Below are 19,490 nucleotides of genomic sequence, written 5' to 3' on the forward strand. Positions count from 1 at the left end.
AACTAGCTGTCATTCCACAATTTAGATAAAGTTTTATTTGTCTGCAGAAGCGGCCGATACAAATGAATCCGCGTCATCTCTGGTGATTCATAAATGCATTTCTTCAAAGCTAATCAGAAAAAATTAGTCGCTCTCCACACACGCGCCCGCACACACACATCACACACACACACACAGCTTTATCCCTACAGCTCATAAATACAATCAATCTGATATACAAATATTTGGATAGATTTATTGTTAGCAACATTTAAATGCGGTTTTTAATCCCAATTCCTGCTGTTCTGAAGACCACCCCTCGTTTCAGTGACGCTGTCAAATTTCTCAGGAGAAACCGAAGCCCAACTCGGACGAAAGACCCCGACGCATCTTTGAGAGTTGCTGACAGGTAGGGAGGACATTGAAATAAATATCTGAAACGAGCAGCGTCCTAACAACGCAGACTTTCTCCAGCTCTCGGCTACGTGAGGCCAGTTGGAGTCTCTTTCCTGTGTGTCGTTTGACATCCTTCCTTCACTGGAGGGCGACTGAGGAAGAGCAAAACAACACAGCAGACGATGCACTACTGACATGATTCATTCTCACACTGACGGCTATCTGCAGCTGACAGAGGAGCACTGAAGAGATGCAAATGCACGTACAAGGTCACAATATGAAATTAAAAAGGTGCCACTTTCTTTCTATCCATCTCACACACGCACACTCATTTAATCACACATGGGCATTTGGACTTCACACAAAGGGAAAGCTAAAAGAGGATCTTGGGTGATCATTCTGTTAGTTTGAGGGGGAAGGAGCAACATATTTATCGTATGCTAAATGATGCCTTCAGGAACACACAGTTTGCGTATGAATGCATTGATGGATAAACCTTTTCGTGTGTGTTAAAAGCCACCGTACGGCTGTCTGGTTTCGGTTTGTATGCGGGGAAAAAAGCCCTTTGAGAAAACAACGTGCCTGTTAAAAACGGATCCAGAGATACAAGATGAGCGAGTGGTTAAGCTGTTGGACAAAGATCGACAGCGTGGAGACCGATTAGGCTCTTCTTAGGTGCAGGCAAAAAAGAAGGGTCCTTAAGACAGAGAGCAGTATGTCCATGTGCTTCATTTACTTCCAGGTAAGATGTCCACTCTATCCAACAAGTCCGTTTACACAATCTCTAAGCAAGATGATGTTTATTTCAACACTGGGTACTGGCGCTGACCGCCCAAGCGACCAGCGCGGTGTCCACCTCCCGATGGTGCACTCGTCTGAGTGGGTAAAAACAACAGCAAGGGAAATGCGTTATGAAGTGAAAAGGAAGACAACCATCATTTAAGAACTGTAAAACGCTGAAAGCCTCACCTGTGCAAACTGTGCAGGGTTGTAAAAGGTGACGCCTCCCGTGGGTGCGACTCCCTGGGCAGGATGACTCTGCAATGGACAAACAGAGTTACTACAGTGTGTGCAGTATCCCATTATTTCCATGGGCTGAGACGGAGAGGAAGGCGCACCCCCAATGCCACACGGTGGTTTGACGATATTACACAACAGAGGCCAAGAAAAAGTGGAAAATAATGGCAAAGTGGAGTTGGATCCACACTGAGGCAGCATTACAAACCACTGTTTCACTTGTTTTAGTGACTGTGCAAGCTTTATGACGGGTTAGTGAAGCTGTGTGCGCGGCAACAAGCAGGGAGTTGTCCTGCTGCCGTCTCCAGCATGCTCCACTCTGACCTCTAAAGAATCGGCTCAGTTCTGACCCGATGATGGAGACATTTGTTAGAACACAACATCTGAACCAAATTTTTACAAATCACCACTGTCAGTCACATCGTGGCATAACGGCAAAAGTCAAAAAGGAAATGACCAGTCATTCATGGTGTCCAAAATTTTGTCCCAACCAGTCAAGCAGACTTTGAGATATTTCATCAAATAAATGTCAGCAGAAAGTCATCAGGGCTCATCCTCTGGGTACCATGAAAATCCAGGCTAAAGTTCATGGCTATCTTTCCAATAGCTGTTGAGATATTTCAGTCTGGACCAAAGAAGCTGAAGCACATACCGACATTGCCACCCAGAGCTGCAATGCTAGCGTGGCTACAGATAGGGAACTACATTATAGTCACTGCGGCTCCGGTTCGTTTTCGACCAGATACAGAGCTGAGTTATTCATGCTGGAGACAGCAGGCAGACATCCTGGGCTGGACGGGTGGTGAAGCTTCAAGGTGCAAATGAGGGTGAAGCATGCTACTACTGATGTGGTGAGCTGGGTGGGTGGCAGGCATGGGTGAGAGTGGACCACTTGAGGCCCAGCTAGAGGTACCTGGTTTAAATGCTGACTCACTTCGCGTGATAAAGAACTCATTGAGCTAGAACGTGAGAGCTAAAGACAGCAGGAGGGAAATAGAGTAGACAACAAAAACAGAAACCATAAACCCACATTAATAATCTCCCATGCATTGCATTAGATTGTTTCCACTGTCCACCAGTTCAGAATGAACATAAATAAATCAGCGTTAGGACATTGTGATTCTCATCAACAGACATGGAGAGAATTAGATTTTAACAGCAAATGGAACTGAGATTTTACATACTATCAAGGCTGTGCACTTAGCATGATTATGGCAAAAGGTTTTAGGTTGACATGCATGCATTCTCATGTTCTGTCATACACTATCTGACATTAACTTGTAGTCATACAAATGAGCAAACTGCACGCACTGGCTGTTAGGGTGTCGAGCATCATGATTCAGTGGAGGCTTGATGGCACTGCGGTAGCTACAGAGGCAGCTGTCAGGGACAGTTTGTCTTACCTCTCCGGACTGTGAGCCTTCGGGCACAGGAGGACCCTCTGGGGCAGGTGGTAACAACGTTGGGTTGAACATCTGAACAAGTTAATTGAAGTGCAAGAGAATTTGGGTGAGCTTCAGCTTTGTTACATTACATTACAGCTACATTACCTCTAATCTGCTATGAGCTCTTATAAACATATCCTGGAGGCTCTATTCAGGGAAGAAACCTCTCGAACAGAGCTCCTTCAAGGAAAATCCATAATAAAGCGGTATTATACCAACAAGCACTCTAGGTTCTCTGATAAAAAGAGCAAAATACCTGTGGAGCAGCGCTGGCATTTGGCGAATTCTGCTCCAGGCTTCCTCCTTCGCTGCCCTCTAGAGGCTGTTGATCGTCAGGAGCTACACCAGAGATACAGAGAAAAACATTTCATTACTTCAACCCCTAATTGTACAGTGACTCATCCTTTCAAAACCAAACAAAAACCTGCCACAACCATCAGCAGAACCTCACTAGCGACCGTACTGTGACACATATAATTCTGCAATCATCATTTAAAAGGAATTTGCTTTAACCCACGACACGCACCTGAACTAGGCACAAAGAGGTTTGTGGGCATGGCCATTGGTGCCAAAGGAGCAAAGATGTCTGCAGGAGCGGGAGGTAAGCCGCCTGGTTTAGTAGTTCGACCGGGGTTCAGAACGTCCACATATCTGCTCCTTGTGCCTGTAAGACAATTGAAATTTATTTCTGTGTGATTAGATGTTTGTGGAGCCAAAAGCCACAGTGTATAACCCTCATCTCACCTGCCTTCCTGGAGAACACGTTGACAGGAGGACCACTACTCGGGGGTGCAGCAGGCCCCCCAGGACCAGGCATGTGAGGCATCGCGGGGAAGCCAGAGGGAGGAGGGGGAGGGGGCTTACTCTGACAGATTACAACGAAAACCTCAACATCAGAACTGGTTGATCTATGAAGCTCGCACTTTCAGTTGCTCAGTTTAGACCAGAAAAGCCAGTAATTCAAATAATTCAGTCTTGTAGACCAGTTTTACAACATTACAGACCTCCTCTTCAGGCTCGTTCAAGTCCACCCATTTCTGCTTCTGTTCGTCCCACACAATCTGATAATAAAGAACACAGGGAGCTTTTCAGTACTGCTCATTTGTACCACATAAAGACATAAACAAGACCTGCATAAAAATGTGAAAAACTGAATGCTAAGAAACCTTCAGATAAAACTGCTGAAACTTACAGATTTGTTTTTGTCATCTGGCAAGTGAGCCTCATTCTTGCCTTTCCAGAGCCAGTTTTTGAGCCAGCTACCACCGCCACCCTGAGCGAAACAAAGGAAACTGATCACAGGCGAAGGCTGCAGGAGCGCAGAGTAAACATCTGAAGGCTTATGTGTGAGTATGAACCTTTTTCGGGGAATCCTTCTTCGCTTTCTTGGCCTCTTCTTTGCGGGGCTGCTCAGGAATTGAAGGCGGAGGTGGAGACGCCTGCTTGATAGCAGAGTTGCTCCGCTCTCTTCCGCCAGAGTGGGTGGAAGATTCAGATGTGGTGCGAGAGCGACGTCCTGGAGCCTGGCAAAACAAAGAGTCGTCTTAGGTATGGGGTCGTCTTTGTCCACGTCAAGTAACAGCGTGTTAACCACATGCAGCACGGCATTTAAACTCTGATAAACGGCTGAGTTTAAAGAGATGCCATGTGAGTTGGCTCAGTTGGGGGTGAAGAATCTTGGCAGGCAGAGTTAGAAAGAAGTGAGCTTATCAGACCTGTGAAGCCCACTCCTCATCTCTGCCTGAGTCTGTTAGAGGCTACGTTAGCTGCTACAAGCACATCACACATGAGTTTCCAACCGATTTCACTCCACTGTGAGTGTCATATTTCAAGAATGAAATTGCAGAGATTCAAACAATTTTCCAGAAAGTAAAACCAAATTAAAAGGTCAAACACGATTAGCAGTTTGTTTTTTTCTAGGTACATGAGCAAAAACATGCTGACAACTAGCACAAAGACATATACAGATTAAACAGAGTAACCATCAGGCATAAATTACTATGCGTGACACGCACACGCACCATATGTGTTGAAGACTGTGACGTAGTCCTTGACCTCCTCCCAGGACCCTGCAGCACCAGAAAAGACAATGAAGTATTTTCTGTCAAACTGATACAATACAAAGCAAGAAAGTTTTTAGATAACCAGACAGACACTGACCATGTGAGCCATCTGGTCATAGAAGTCCGTCTGCGGCATGAAGGAGCTTCTGAGTGGGGAGGACGATATTGGTTGAGCATTATGCATCTCTGGAGGGGCATGGGAGAGCTGGTCTGTGGGTGGCACATGCCCCGGGGAGGGGGGCATGTGGTGGGGCATCTGGGGCAGGGGGGGATTCATCTGCACAGGTGAATGAGGCATCTGAGGGGCCATGTGTGGTGACATCTGGCCAGCTTGAAGATGTGGGGGCTGCTGATGGGTGGCTCCTGGATACATTTCTGGCTGCTCAGGTTGAGGCTGGAAAGGAGGAGCAAAGCCAGGATCCTGTGGAGGGTAACCTGAGACAGGGATCTGGCCTGGAGGTCCAATGGGAGGTACTGGGTAGAACTGGGGCACATCATTAGAGGATAAAGGCTGAGGAGGGGCCATGCCATCTTGGAGGATGGAAGTAGGAGCTGAAAGAAAGTGGAGAAGATGAGATTTGATGTATTTCAAATCTGGAGACCACAAACAGACTCTTTCAAACACACAAACACACACACACACACACACACACACCTGGAGGCATCAGCTGTACTCCTTGTGGTGGAGGCCCGGGCAATAATGAGCTCATTAGTGGGTTGTCAGGCGTGGGGCCGTCCAGCTCCACAGGCATGTTGTAAGGTTCAGGTGGACTGGGCTCATCCAAGTCAGAGCTGGGGCTGCTGCAGTCAAACTGTGTCGGAGTTGTTCTGTCTTCCCTGTATTTAATCACCCCCGTCTAAATGAAGACCAGCATCAAGCAGAGAATAACTCAAATACCATTAATGCAAGTTCAAGAAATTCTGCATCAAATGAAGAAATAGAAAAAATAAAACAGAAAATACATCCAAAAAGTGTCCTTTGCATAAATAAAAATAAAGACACAAGACAAAAGAACAGACACTTCTGCTCCTTCTCCTCACCCTGATCTGTCCATCCAGCTGTCGGAGCTGGATCAGCCATTCAGGCTCATTGAACAGCTCCTGCTCTGGCTTCTCTTTCAGTTGTGGATCAAAGAATCGCAGCTTTTCAGACATCTGTCACAAAAAACATACGGTTAGAAAACAAATCTGTACGTGTCTGCGTGGAAGAGGCACAGACAGTGAGTGCATACCTGGATGGTTTGGCTTATGAAAACAGGAGAGTAGTAGGCAGGCTGCATGAGGACAGCCCGGGAGACAACTTCACAGTAGTGGAAGGCTTGAGCGCTCAGGCCTGCTTCAGCTAAACGGCATGCATAGATCAACTTGAACACCTAATAAGACACGATGAAGAGCAGAGCACAGTGTTAATCACTCACAGGTAGGAGAAAGTAAACTTTCTCTTAGTAGTCTGAACAGACCTACTTTATACAATCACTGCAATCACTTATTGCTTTCCATGAGACACAAACTCCATGTGTGCTTGTTGGATTATGAATTTATCTGGAAATACCAAAAAAAATCTACCTGGAAATTGGGTAGCGAGTACTGCTGGGAGCCCAGAGATTGAGCGTACTCATAGGCCTCAGTCCTCTGGATGGCTTCATTGGTCGCAAATTGGTAAAAGGGCAAACTGCAACGAAGAAGCTAAGATGAGGTTATGGTGCCTTCACGTGTAACATTTTACGTGCAAACTGCATTGTGGTCCAGAAAAGCTGCCTTATAACCGCGCGCCTGCGCCTCTAACCTGTGATTGGAGCCGATCAGAACCATCTTGGTGCTCTTCTTTGTGAAAACTCCCAGACCAACTTGGGCCATCAGGTAGCAGAAGTGTGCAGCGTCAATCAGCCCCTTGGAAGCTGCCACAACACAAACAGAATGTGAGCTGAGCAGGTTGTTGTGGTGAGGAACAAAAAACGTTCGTAGCTCAGCGCAGCAGGAGGCTGCCTTTCAGGTGCAGTCCTACCGAGAGTGTCACCCATGGTGGTGATTGTGCGAGTATCCAGGTCCAGGGTGTGTGTGAGGTTTGACAGCACCATGGCCAGGTGGGGGCGCCAGTCACCCCACTTCTCCTCTCCGCAGCACTATACAGAATGAAAGAAGTAACTCAAATTTAGTGCAAAAACACAACAACATCTTCAGAAGAACTGAGAAGAAATAGCAAACATGAGATATAAAGAGTGAAGGCCAAAGCAGTGCTCACAGTGGCTGATGCAGGCATCCTCCCTGACATCAGCTGGTACACTGTCTGCAGAGGGTCATTGATGGGCAAACTGTTGGCAAACCTACACAACAAGGAGACAAATAAATTATGACCTAGCATAGCATCCATACTATTGGCACATTAGTCCTTTATTAGCCATTATAAAGCACTTATTAATGCTTTATTGTCCAAGACTGGATTCTACAATTACTCAGCCATCAGCTAACAGTTTTGCCTCAATAATGTCTCAAAATCAGTATGGGCCTTAAAACCTAATCTAAGGTGTTACCACACTATCAAAGAATAAAGGTACAACCGCTACTTTATATACTTTACCTTGTCATGACTCGTGCATGTGTCCTATTGTCCATTTTACTGGCCAGCAGCAGAGCGTGGCCCCACAGACCTCCTTTCATGGCTGCTTCTAGCGCATCCTATACCACAGAAGAAGTGAAACTCATCTCAGATTTCACAACATACTTCTGCTTACTATTCTGCAGCTACACAGGCTTTTTTTCTCTACCTTCTTGCGGCCAAACAGCAGCAGCTCCCTGAAGCGCTCCGTTTCTTTGCCAACGTTCTCAGGGACAATCATGAAGGTGTCGGACAGGAGGGAAAGCGGTCCAGCTCCAGGCTCTTCTTCAGCTCGTGCCAGTGGTTCATTGTTAAAGTCAATCAAGTTGGCTTCGTTAGGACTTTTGCCCGGCAGCCAGACAGAGCGGTGCTCCTTCAGCAGGAGGTCAGCGATGTCCGTGCCGACCACGGTCTTAAGACACAGAGTATGACAGTGAGGAGGTTGTTTCAACGTCACATCCCTGCTCACAATACAAAGTCGGACATGTTCCCGGTTGTGTCTGCACAGTCTTACCCCGTTTTGTCTACAGAGCAGCACAATGAAGTCCCAAAGCAGGCGGGCGGAGTCCCGGTCCAGGAGGTTGTTGTCACGGGAACACTCCAGTGCCTTGTTCTGGGAGAACTTGATCACGTCCACCTTATGGGTCTCCTCTCTGATGGACAGGACACAAGAAGAGTGACGGGTTAGCAGTGATCGGATATTTTTCTTAAAATCAAAAAGTTCCGTGAAAACATCAAAACCAACAGGAGCTGGTCTTGTTTTCTAGTCTTGTCTGTGTAACCAAAGCCCCAAAAACACACAGTTTACCCTGACTGTTCATAGTTAAAAAAGAAACATGACTTTTAAGATTTATGTTTTCAGTGGGGAGGAACGGATTTTGGGCTGAGAGACTCAGACTGGATTTCCCAGAGAGACAGACTTTGCATTGTTGGTTTTTTTATGTTTTCATCGCTGACAATAATGAAAGTATAGACTTACTTAACGAGAGGACCAGGGAAGGCTCGCAGTTCTGTCTGATCCGGGGTGTCCTGTAGCATGGTCTGCAAATACAGACATGGTTCAAAATGTTGAGCATCATGTCGGACATATTCTCAAAAGAGGAAAAAAGTCAAGAGGCAACAGGGTTTTCAGGAGCTTTCTCCTTTTAGGTAAGTACCAGTCTGTGAGGTAACATCTGAAGTCATCATCAACATCAACATCATGAAGTCTTCCTACAGTAAGGCGATGAAATACAATCTGTTAAAAATGTACCTCCAGGCTGTGGATATCAACAAGAGCAGGTTGACCAGCTGAGGGCAGATTGGGCAGAACTTGGACCAGATGGCCACCTGGTCCAAAGCGGGCACAGCGGTGGGGCATGGTGAACTTCTCTGGGGTTGCAGGACGAGGAGGAGCTGGACGGGGGAAAAAATAAGGAGCCAGTATATAACATCCCAAATCTACTGCTTTAACTAGCATTTGACTACATTCTGTTACTGTTTTCAAAGCACTAGATGCCAAACTAAGGACTGGATTTACGTTGCTCGGGGGCGTTCCAGGTGCTCTCTGACGGATAGAGGTACTGGCTATAGTTCTGGGAAGCATCAGTCTGGTTTGGATACTGTACATAGGAGTAGTCCACAGCCAGAGTGGATGATGTGGTGTCATAGACTGCTGACACCAGGTCAGGCTGGCTTCTGTACACTTGGCTCTGCAGGGTGGGAAGACAGACAGAGGCTATTACCAAATAAGAAGACAAATAAAAGCTGCAAAAGTTGTACACAACAAGAAACAGTTACTATACGAAAAACCTTCAAGAGAGCACAGTTTCTCCTTTCCGTTTGTTGCCAAGAACTTAAAGCAAGTCACAAGAGTGTAAGTGAGGAGTAGATACTGCAGCTCTGCATTTAGAGCTACAGTGGAAGGAGACCATCTGAAATGTCAGCACAAACCTTTCACTAAAGCCTTACACCATAAAAACACACCAAGCACCATTATCAGCTATCACAGATAAGTTTTGAAATGGATGACCATCTGCTCCGGCTGCTTTAAAGCATAACTAACAACAAAGGGTCGCTGCTACAGGAGATGTCTTGGGAAAACAACCAGCAGCTGCATGTTGGCTGCACCTTTAAAGCTGAGACATAGATGAGAAGATCAATACCAACCTCGCTGTCATGGCTAGCAGAAATTAACAACCTTAAAATAAACCAAAGGAATTCAAACAACTTGTTAGCGTGCAGGAACTGCATACTGAATGTTCAACATATTCCCACAACACAACCACAGCTCACAAAATGTGTTCCATGTGGCAACGTGTTGCCCTACTCTCTGAACCATCTAGTACTCCTATCATTTCCTGAGAATCACACAGCCCACCTATTGAGGCATACAAGAGTACAGCTTCAACAAGAACAGCACTCTGTGGAAAAGATGCTTGGCAATGAAGTTTTACAGTAATGTAATGTGATGAAAGCAAAATCAGCTCAAGGAAGGAGCACCATAATCTAACAGGAAGCACTTTGCTGGATCAATATTGTAAAACGTGTAGAAAACATTTAGGAACACAATATACCTCTCAGATCATAGTTAAAACAGATTCAGGAGACACAACATCATCTGTCCTGACTGACTATTAAGTTAATAAGATGGATGGACTCAGGAGAAGCAACATCATCTTTTGTCTGAAACCTCCACACGTTTACCTGTTGTGACCGTGAGCTGAAGCTGCTTTGTCTGCTGTGGTGGCTGTGAGAGCTGTGCACACTGTGTGCCGACTGCTCGCTGTGGACGCTGCGCCGGTCAAAGTCATCGCCGTACATGTCTCCACGACGACGGTAATCATCATCGAAACTGGCATCGTAACCAGGATAGTACCGCCACTGATCATCGTAGCCGTCTTTCCTGCGAGTAGATTATACAGCATGACGTCTTTGTGACACAAAGTAGCACGCGGTCCATGAAAGATCATAAATATAACAAACACAGCAAGAGCAAACATTTTTAACAAAGCTAAAAAAAATCTACATTTGACAGAAAAATTCAATCACTGCACAGATAAACTGCTTCAACACATTCTTACACAATTCCAACCATTATCAAACATACATCAACATGGCTGCATAACATCTTTATCCATATGAACAAATTAGAGGAGACTTCCTCTGCATACCTGGGAGGATACGTGTGTTGATTGTAGTAGTCTCTGCCTCTGTAGCCCTCATCATAACTAGACCAGTAGGACTGGTCATAGTATGCTCTGTACCGGGGGTCATACTGTCCATAGTTGTAGCCTTCTCACAGAAAACACAGAGGAAAAGAAATATATGCACACCAAATATTAATATGTTTTGTTTTTACAGCAAATTCATTTATCCAGAAGGTGAAAATGAATTCAGGTTCATACTGGAAAGTTAATGCAGCTTTCAACTCAGTGGCTCATACCTCCATAGTCATAGTGCTTGGCGTAATCTGCATAATAGTCACTATAGGCACTTCGGTTTGCTCTGTGGTAGTCGTCAGGATAACCTTGTCTGTTGGACAAAGCAAACCAAAAGGTGAAATTTACGGGAGAAGAACCATCTGAACATTCCAGAGAAAGTCATTAAAAAACTAAACTTACTAAGTTTATTTGTCACTTGTAAGGCACAATCACAATTGAATAGATGATTCTCTTAATAAAGTAATACACTTTATAAACAACAAAGACTGTGTAAGACCTGGATGAGGGCCTGTCAGAGTACTGGCTGGTCCTGGAGCTGGGTCGCTCTGGCTGAGGCTCTCTGTACTGGTAGTTTGGATCACGATAAGCTGGGGTCTGCCCTTCGTATCTGCCATACCAGGGATCTGCTCTGCTCCTGTATGAACCATCCTGAGAGATAAGAGCATCGATTTTTACATTTCATGTCAGCAGCTGAATTTATTATGCATCTTCACAAAATTTGCAGATGAATACATGAAAAAGAACTTGCCACGCACTTGATAATACTGATGTACTCTGGGATCCCCAGGTGGTGGTGGGTACTGCCCGGGAGGATATGGTGCTCTGCTATCGGGGTATTCTCCATAATTACCATAATAACCACCATACATCTGCCCTGGCACTGGAGGAGGGGGCCCATAGCCTTGTTGGCTGCCTGCAGATGAGGGTGGCCGGGGTGGCTCTGCAGGAGCCTGTTGGGGAGCACCTGGAGGTACTGGTCCACGAGGTCCTGGGGGATATGCAGCAGTAGAGGGAGGGGCACTCCCTGCAGCAATCCCCTGTGCTGGAGTTGGATACTGGCTGTGGGAGGGTTGTGTTCCACCCACAGGAACAGGTGGAGCAACATTTTGTCCCTGCAGCACAGCCTGAGAATCTGATGTCTTAGGAGGTTCATCTGGTATTGGCTGGGTGTTTGGAGCAGCTTGGGAGGGTGTTGGTGTTGGTGGTGGCTGTGGGGTAGATGAAGAGGTCGGGGTCTGGACAGGGGCATTCCCTTTCACTCTTAACCCCTGCTGAGCATCTTTGGTGACCTGTAGGTAAAATCCATTACTAGACTGTGGAGACTCATGTAGTGAGGAAGGATGGGCAGAAGCTTGATTCTGGGTTTGTGATTGGTGCATAGAAAAATCAAGCAGTTCATAATTTGATGGCTGATTATGATTAGAGACAGGGGGAGTCACAAGAGAAGCCTGTGGATTAACCTGGAGAGCAGAGTGGTTGTCAGCATCCAATGACTGACCCCTTGAAAGAGGAGGGTGGGCTGGCTGAGACTGTGGTGGAGCCATGATGTCTGATTTCGCCGCTTCTGTGTTGTCCAGGGTCAGATTCAGTGCACCCTGGTTAGGGACTGAAGAAGTGAAGCTTACTGGTCCAGGGGCAAACAGTGGATTCTGATTAGAGGTTACTGAAGGTGGCTGGGAGGTACTGGCACCCTGCCCCTGTGTGAGCGGTCTCACGGGTGGGGTAGATTCTCTAAGGCTACTTTGACTGGCTGCCTGAGCAGGAGAACTGGGGGGGATCACACTGTAACTGGACACTGGAGGGGCAATCAAAACAGGCTGCTGGAGCGAGTCGGACACAAGGAGAGACGCATAGCCGAGGTTGCCTTGAGAGTCAGCTGGCTCTGTCTCACTCACCTTTGGTGGGTTCTCCAGGTTCTCTGAGTGTTGCTGTGAAGCTGCCTGGGTTCTCTGTGATGGCTGCAGGTCCAGTGGGCCATCCTCTGGGGGTTGGATGACATCAGCACTGGGCTCTCGTAAAGGGGCAAGAACTGTAGGGGCAGCTGGGGCTAGGAGGATATTAGCACCCAAGCTAGCAGGATCATTCTGAGCCCACAGTGTAGTAGCAGGGCTCTCACAGGGCCGACTGGCCCCATATGCACGGGATGAAGGTCGTGAGTGAGAGTGAACCACAGGATGTGCAGGATGAGGTACACCACCTCCAACCCCGGCAGGCAGGGGGTGTCCTGGCCCGTAAATATTTTCCATGTTATCTGGTGGCTGCTCAAGGTTGCCAGGTGCAGAATCTGCACCACCTTCTGCTACCATTTTAGCCCTGTCAACTTCAGGAGGACGCACCCCAACCCCATGTGAGCGCACAGGTTCAAAAGAGCTGTTAGCGCTGGCCTGAAAGATACCAGTTGGTTTGGGAGGGCTAGGCGTGGGAGGCCACATCTGCTCATGGGAGCTCTGCTGCGCACCTATATCTCCAGCTGGAGAAGTATCTATCTGCTCAAAGTAGCCTCCAGTGGCAGGAGACGGATTAGCTTCATCTGTGAGACGTGGACTTTCCTGCTGAATAAAGGTACCTATTACCCCCTGATGCCGACGAGTGCCAGTTCCACTTCCATGGCTCATATTGCTATAGTTTGATGACACACTGGCAGATCTCATTGGTCTTGGAATAGAATCTGGAGTCTCCAGGTTTGGCCCGGTTTCAAACTGGTCTACTCCATGGGCTGTAGTAGCAGCAGGGCTGCCATGGGTTTCATTAGGTAATACTTCCTGGTTCGGGACACACTCAAAATTCTCAACATGGTCATACTGGGAATCAGGGGGCTTCTGTGTAACTCCCTGTGATGCATGGTTACCATCATTCATGTATGGCAGATGTGAATGATCTTGTGGAGGAGGTCCTTGGTAATCCAAGGGAGCATCTGCATGACCACTGTGGGCTTGATGGTTGCTGTGATGCTGAAAGGATGCAGGACTTCCATTCACAGCCTTATTTCTGTCTCCGGCCAGTGTTTCTTCATTTTCAACATCATCTTTGTAGAACATTGAGAGTGTACCAGACTCCTGTGAGTATGGGACTGGAGCAGGAACAGAACTAGACACAGCCCCAGTGTTGGACACATGTTGAGCTCCAGCAGGGTCAGGCTGGGACTGAAGATGGCTCAGGCCGGTCCCCATTTGGTGGTAGCCTGAGTCCTGTGAGGGTTGGCTGAACCATGAGTCCTGGGGTGCAGAGCTCTGACTAAAGTAGCTCTGAGTTTGGAAGTGGGAATTGTGATGCTGGGGTGTATTTGGGTCAGCCCACTGAGAACTGGGGGCCTTTGCAGCAGTCTGGACCTGGGGATGTCCAGGCTGTGTTGGAGGGGTGGAGGTGTTTTGATGGGGTGATGGGGTGTGGGAGGGGTAAATCTGGGTCTGTGGAGGTAAATTAAAAGACTGTGGTGGAGGGTCACTCGTAGGCTGGAAATAGTTTTGAACTGATGGAGGACGACTTCCGTGATCAGGGGCCCACTGGGAAGAGGAAGCCGTGGGAGGCACAGGCTGGAAGGGCACAGGCTGGAAGGGCACAGGCTGAGGAGGAGGAGGAGGCTGTCCATGAAATTCCTGGTTAAAAGGTGTCTGACACGGTACTGGGGCTGAGGCCGCGTGTGGCAGCTCCGCTGCTGTGGATGGTGTGTGTTCTCTTGAATGAAAATATCCCTGTTCACTGTGTGAGGAGGATGCATATCCTCCTGGAGTGGGCGCTTGGAGAACATCAGGGGATGCTGTACTGTGAGGGCTGAACAGCGTCACCCCAGGCAGAGACGATGGTGGAGGTCCAGGGGGAACAGATGGGATATCCTCCAGTGTATGCGGTTGTGGAGGCAGCCCTGAGCCAGCCTGAGAGTACATGGTGTTAGGTGGGACTTGCATTGGCGGAGGGTTGTTGTTAGGTATTGTTGGAACACCACCTGCTGCCATAGGGGGAGGAGCTCTAACAAAAGCAAAAGGGTCTGTCATCGGTTGTGCAGCCGGTGGCATTGTGGCAGGAGCTGCTGCTGTATGCTTGTGAGGCCTGGTCCTGCGGAACATATTGGGTCCAGAGGGAGGAGGGCCAGAGGCTCCTGGAGGTCCAGTCCGAGGAGGGGGCTGCATGGCTGCAGAGCACACAGGTCCTGGGACCAGATCACTCTAGTAGATGTCACTGAAGAGATTTAAGTCAGGCAAAGCTGGACAAAGAGAAGGAAAGTGGGACTAGTTCACTAACAAGGTACACATGCCCTTGATGGGCTTTACCACACCTTTATTTGCAGTAATAGTCAGTGATCCTATTTAAATGAATGATACAACGTGGCAATTTCTACATGAGCTCTAAGATTTTATGACAAATAAATACATACAGTACGATACTGAGCAGAACACAAGTGACTGTAATGAATTCCAACTTAAAACAATCTTAGTCAAACAGTTTTACTTTTAAAACAGATGCAAACACAGATGCAAACACTTTGTGAAAAGCAAAAAAAAGCAAAATTATCAGCCAAGTCTCCACAGGTTGCAACTGACGAAAATCAGGAAATCCACAACAGCTTAACTACTTATTTAAAAAAAACCAACAGCTCGTGGATCACTAACCAGTTTTTGCCAGAAGCAAATGTTGAATCTTCACAATTAATCTGTTAAAATACAAGTAATGCCAATCTTGTCATTTAACTATTTAAACACGAACCTGCTAATTTAACTATTAAAGAACAAGTGTCAAAATAAGCCCTGTTGCTAATTTGAGTCTTTGTGTAGTCTTAGTAGTGTTTTTGTAACATTAGTAAATGAGGACATATTGTAATAGGGATGCCACAAATATAAACACAGGATCACCGACTCTCCTGGGTATTTCATATATCAGATACACACACGGGGCATCTGTTAGTGGGACTGACATTGAGCATATTAAATGTTAGAAAGGAAGATCAATAACCCAATGTACAAGTAGCCTTTATCAACGTGATCCCGGATCAAGCGCACCGGGTTATAAATTCACCAGGAACCGTTGCTACCCTGTAAGCTAACATTAGCGTACCAACTAATAGCTAAGCAGCAGTCAACATGAAACTAAACTAACTAAAGTTAGCCTGTTGAGATAGGCACTATCGAGTTCTGATCGTTATTCCACACTTGTGAAACTATAATCGGTACCTGAGTGCTTTCGATCTGATACATCAGGTTAACATTACACACGAAGCTGCCTACAAGGAAGGGTCCAGAGTGCTTGGCTCAACAGCTAACGGTAACGCTAAGTTACATCGCTCTACATGTCCTGATCGCCATACCCACCAAAACACTGATATCGTAAGTCAACTGATTTTGCCCGAAGCCAAGACTTCTAAAGACTGTCCGAAAACGAATGATCTACATTTTTGTGGATATTTAACAATGACATGGGCACAGACCGAGAAGTTACAGGTCCCCGGCCACTCGTCGAGCATAATTTAACAGGTTCACTGCCTGTTCTGGTCAGCTAGCGTTAGCGTCGGTGCTTAGTTAGCATGGCTGGCTAACTAGCTTACGCTAACTCCAGCAGTAACAGTTTCTCGCCTGTTGCAGACACCAGATCAAAACGTTCAGAGTAAAACATTGTCAATGAAGGTATATATCTGCTCTTACCCGATGTCGGAAATGTATACAGATACAAATATATTCTTACAAATGTGCAGGACAGTGACTCTGACACACCGCCACCATCTTCAATGAACACATCCTACTAGGCTACGTGTACAAGCAGCGTCACGGGCCAAACACCGATTGCGTCACCGAGGGGCGGGGCTTGTTAAAGGTCATTTCTGTGCAATTACCTGAATCAATTTAAATTAGATTGACTGGGGAGCCGTTTTATATTGTGTCATTCCAGTACATTCATTAGACAAAGGAAAGGTCTCAGTTAGTCAAACTGTAGTGGAAACGACAATTCTATCTTTTAAATTATCTATTAATAAATAAATAAGTCAAGTTAGAAAGGTGCATAGTCCATCCCACACCAGTTTACAAAAATTACACGTAGATTCAAAACCAGCAGAGCAATCTCCCGATGTCCCAGATTAAAGTGGCAGTGGACAGTATACGTGAAGTGTATTTTACATTCTTATATCAAGTTATATATATGCATAGATCACTATGTTAAAAAATATTACGTCTAAGCATCAAATAATAACAATAATTATCATTTGAGAAGTAAAGTATATATCATATATAACATAACACTGTACATTACAAAGTAAAGATATTTAAGATGTATGTGCAAGGACTAAAAATCAAAGAAAAGTAAACATTGCGTTTGTCCACCAGGGGGCGCTACGGTGACGTCTATATGATATCTCATTGACGCTAACCAGATTGGAAATAGATGTGGATGTGTTTTTGTAGTTCAGCTCGTTGCTAATTTGTGTCATTCAGCTGCATACTGAATACTGTAGTTCAGGAGTAAATCAAAAACTATTCAGTCATAAAATATCTCCCTCTAGTATAGTAATACTTTATATTTCTTCCTGCATATATGCCTTTCAGGATTAATCATCCTCCAAGTATGTGTCCAGATGAACAGTTATCTTAAAAATCTTTTAAAATGCTCATAATAATATAATAGTGGTGCTTTATCTAACTTTCTGCGCACCTCCCAGCCCTTCATCCGGGGCAACATGCGTGAGATGTGCAGAAGTCATTGTGATTCAAAAGTCATGAAAGCCATCCTCTGTTTGAAGGGAAATGGAAAAATCCACATTGCTAATTTGTGGTCAGAAAAAAACAAATGAGAGAAACGCACACTGAGTTCAAACTCCCACTGTACACACAGATCTGTGTCTTGCTCACACACCTCCTTTTCCTTTTTGCTGAGACTTGTCGACTGAAACCTGCCCTCCCATTAGACTGTATCTGGAGACTGCGGGGCCACGGGGCAGGTTGGAACAGACCTTCACGTTTCAACCCCCCCGGCTCGCCCGCTCGGTGCAGGATGAGTGTGTTGAGAAATACCGAGCTGGGTGTGTGTGAAGCCTTGTCGCTGCTGATAATGTGAAAGCTTATCAGGACAGCATCTCTGCGTGAATCCTGTAAATGTCATACATCGCTTTTCTTTTATTATTGCATTATTTTAGGTGATTCTGCCTCAAAGTTGCGACATGTCGGATGGCATAATTTCAACACAGGCTTTATTGTTAATAATTCGTTTAATGACTCAGGTAACATCTCAATCACGTGATGTAAGGATGTGATATTACAACACAGATTTTCCAGCGGTTTGGGGTTGTTACACCGTCAGTTACCTGTGCACTTTTTAAACTTCTAAACAAATCAAACTTTATTTATATAATACTTTTAATACATTATGTCTTCTAATACTTTACTTGAACCTCTCGCCCTCTTGTTATTAAATATTTTAAAAAATATTCGACAACACAAATCTATGAGAAGATATAAGATATGTTTAACAATGTCAGCTGCGACATTTCCTCCGGCGAGCACCCATAACCTCCGCACCCCTTCACCTACAGACACACACACACCGCATTCACACACACACACACACACACACACACACACACACCTCACTGCTTTCGTTTCGTGTTTCATCCTCTCCTGCCCACAATTTTATTCCATTTCACGAGCCGCTATAACGAATGAAATATGAAGAGGTTTTAGATTTAGTTGTTTCCGTTGAAACGCGAGCTGCACGTTTGTACGAATGTGTGGAAGGAGAGAAGAAAGCTCAAGCTGAAGAAACAGCGAACTTTAAATAAACTTGGCGTTATTTATGGTGCCATGTTTCGGTGAAAAGCAGCTGGCAGTCCGCAGATCTCAGTGCTTCACCGCCTGCCGTCCAGAGCCAGTCAGTCGTATCTGCGGCCTCCAGCACTTCCTGTGGGTGCACCGTGTATGTGCCGCCGACAGCGTTTGTCCTCAGAGACTCTGCCTACCCTGTCATTAAGGCCGTGTTTACAGGAAAGCCAGGAGAGTGCTTAATGTTTGGTTAACCGCTGTCTAAACTCCTGATAAGTCCCTGAAAATCAACCTGAGCCCTGCGGTTTGTTAATGGCGCAGGGGTCTCTGAACAATAGAGTTCATCCCTGCAGAGGCACGTAATCACGTTCGGCAGGTGTGTGATGACTGAGATAGGAGCTCAGCAGACAGAAACGTTTTTGAATAGTCATGAAGGAAATAAATATTTAGGTCTGCAGGCTCCTTTGTCTTTCTCGGCCTCTCTCTCTCTCTCCCTCTCTCTCCCTCACACACACACACACACGCACACACACACACACGCGCATACACACACAGAGAGCTGAGGTTAATGATTTGATAGGAAAGATTATATGGACAGGTATGAGCCCGGTTTTGCACTACAGGATGCAAAGATTAGGTCGATGCTAGAACACCTCCTATCAGAGAATCTCATCCCTTCAAAATAAAGCCGAGCTCACGTCTCTGGTGTGAGAAAGACGCCCCCATCATGGCTTATTGTTTGCATGGATGCAGTCTTTTAAAAAAACGAAGCAGGGCTGCTGAACGTATCACAGAAGTGTATTGTACACAATCCTTCACACATGCTGCATTTGTTTCATCTATAACGTGTCGTCTTGTAAACCTATCGATCGTTTTGCATGGAACTGAAGATTAACAGCTGGAACTATAGCCAGAAGATTTCCCTCGGGGTCACTAAAGTATCTATCTAAATAAACGTAGTGGAGTTAAAAGTCAAATATTTCCCAATGAAATGCAGTGAAGTTGAAGTGTAAAGCGGAATAAAATGGAAGAAAGAACAAGTGAGCGTAAGT

At 46.0% G+C, this 19,490-nt stretch overlaps 1 protein-coding gene across 6 annotated transcripts; it reads right to left on the bottom strand.

Moving 5' to 3' along the window:
• Positions 1-7: 7 nt before the first annotated feature.
• On the bottom strand, positions 8-16,490 carry sec16a (SEC16 homolog A, endoplasmic reticulum export factor). Of its 6 annotated transcripts, none has more exons than XM_046374585.1 (32): positions 16,333-16,473; positions 12,595-14,900; positions 11,455-11,988; positions 11,196-11,347; positions 10,921-11,009; positions 10,649-10,769; positions 10,182-10,380; positions 9,016-9,187; positions 8,749-8,891; positions 8,476-8,537; positions 8,011-8,149; positions 7,666-7,908; positions 7,479-7,576; positions 7,143-7,224; positions 6,906-7,023; positions 6,687-6,798; positions 6,467-6,572; positions 6,133-6,273; positions 5,942-6,055; positions 5,556-5,757; positions 4,998-5,452; positions 4,859-4,906; positions 4,196-4,360; positions 4,030-4,110; positions 3,842-3,898; positions 3,582-3,702; positions 3,364-3,501; positions 3,094-3,176; positions 2,796-2,867; positions 2,306-2,365; positions 1,345-1,413; positions 8-1,250 (listed from the first exon to the last, which is right to left on the bottom strand). In XM_046374585.1, exons 2-32 carry the CDS (start codon positions 14,824-14,826, stop codon positions 1,176-1,178), a joined length of 6,483 nt encoding a protein of 2,160 aa, XP_046230541.1. In that variant the 5' UTR covers positions 14,827-14,900; positions 16,333-16,473; the 3' UTR covers positions 8-1,175. The 6 variants fall into 6 exon arrangements, with proteins under 6 accessions (XP_046230541.1, XP_046230540.1, XP_046230537.1 ...); XM_046374584.1 differs by having other exon boundaries at positions 12,160-14,900; XM_046374581.1 differs by having other exon boundaries at positions 11,455-14,900; positions 16,373-16,490.
• Positions 16,491-19,490: the final 3,000 nt, after the last annotated feature.

This window comes from Scatophagus argus, chromosome 20 (genome assembly GCF_020382885.2).
Source record: "Scatophagus argus isolate fScaArg1 chromosome 20, fScaArg1.pri, whole genome shotgun sequence".
NCBI classification, from domain to species: domain Eukaryota; kingdom Metazoa; phylum Chordata; class Actinopteri; family Scatophagidae; genus Scatophagus; species Scatophagus argus.

Excerpts from the sequence above, each read along its gene's own strand:
- sec16a (XM_046374581.1), bottom strand. The coding sequence starts at position 14,826 with ATGCAGCCCCCTCCTCGGACTGGACCTCCAGGAGCCTCTGGCCCTCCT. Across the intron at positions 6,799-6,905 it reads CACCATGGGTGACACTCTCG|CTTCCAAGGGGCTGATTGAC; the intron begins GTAGGACTGCAC and ends GTGTTGTGGCAG. Across the intron at positions 5,453-5,555 it reads AGTACAGCTGATGCCTCCAG|CTCCTACTTCCATCCTCCAA; the intron begins GTGTGTGTGTGT and ends ACTTTCTTTCAG.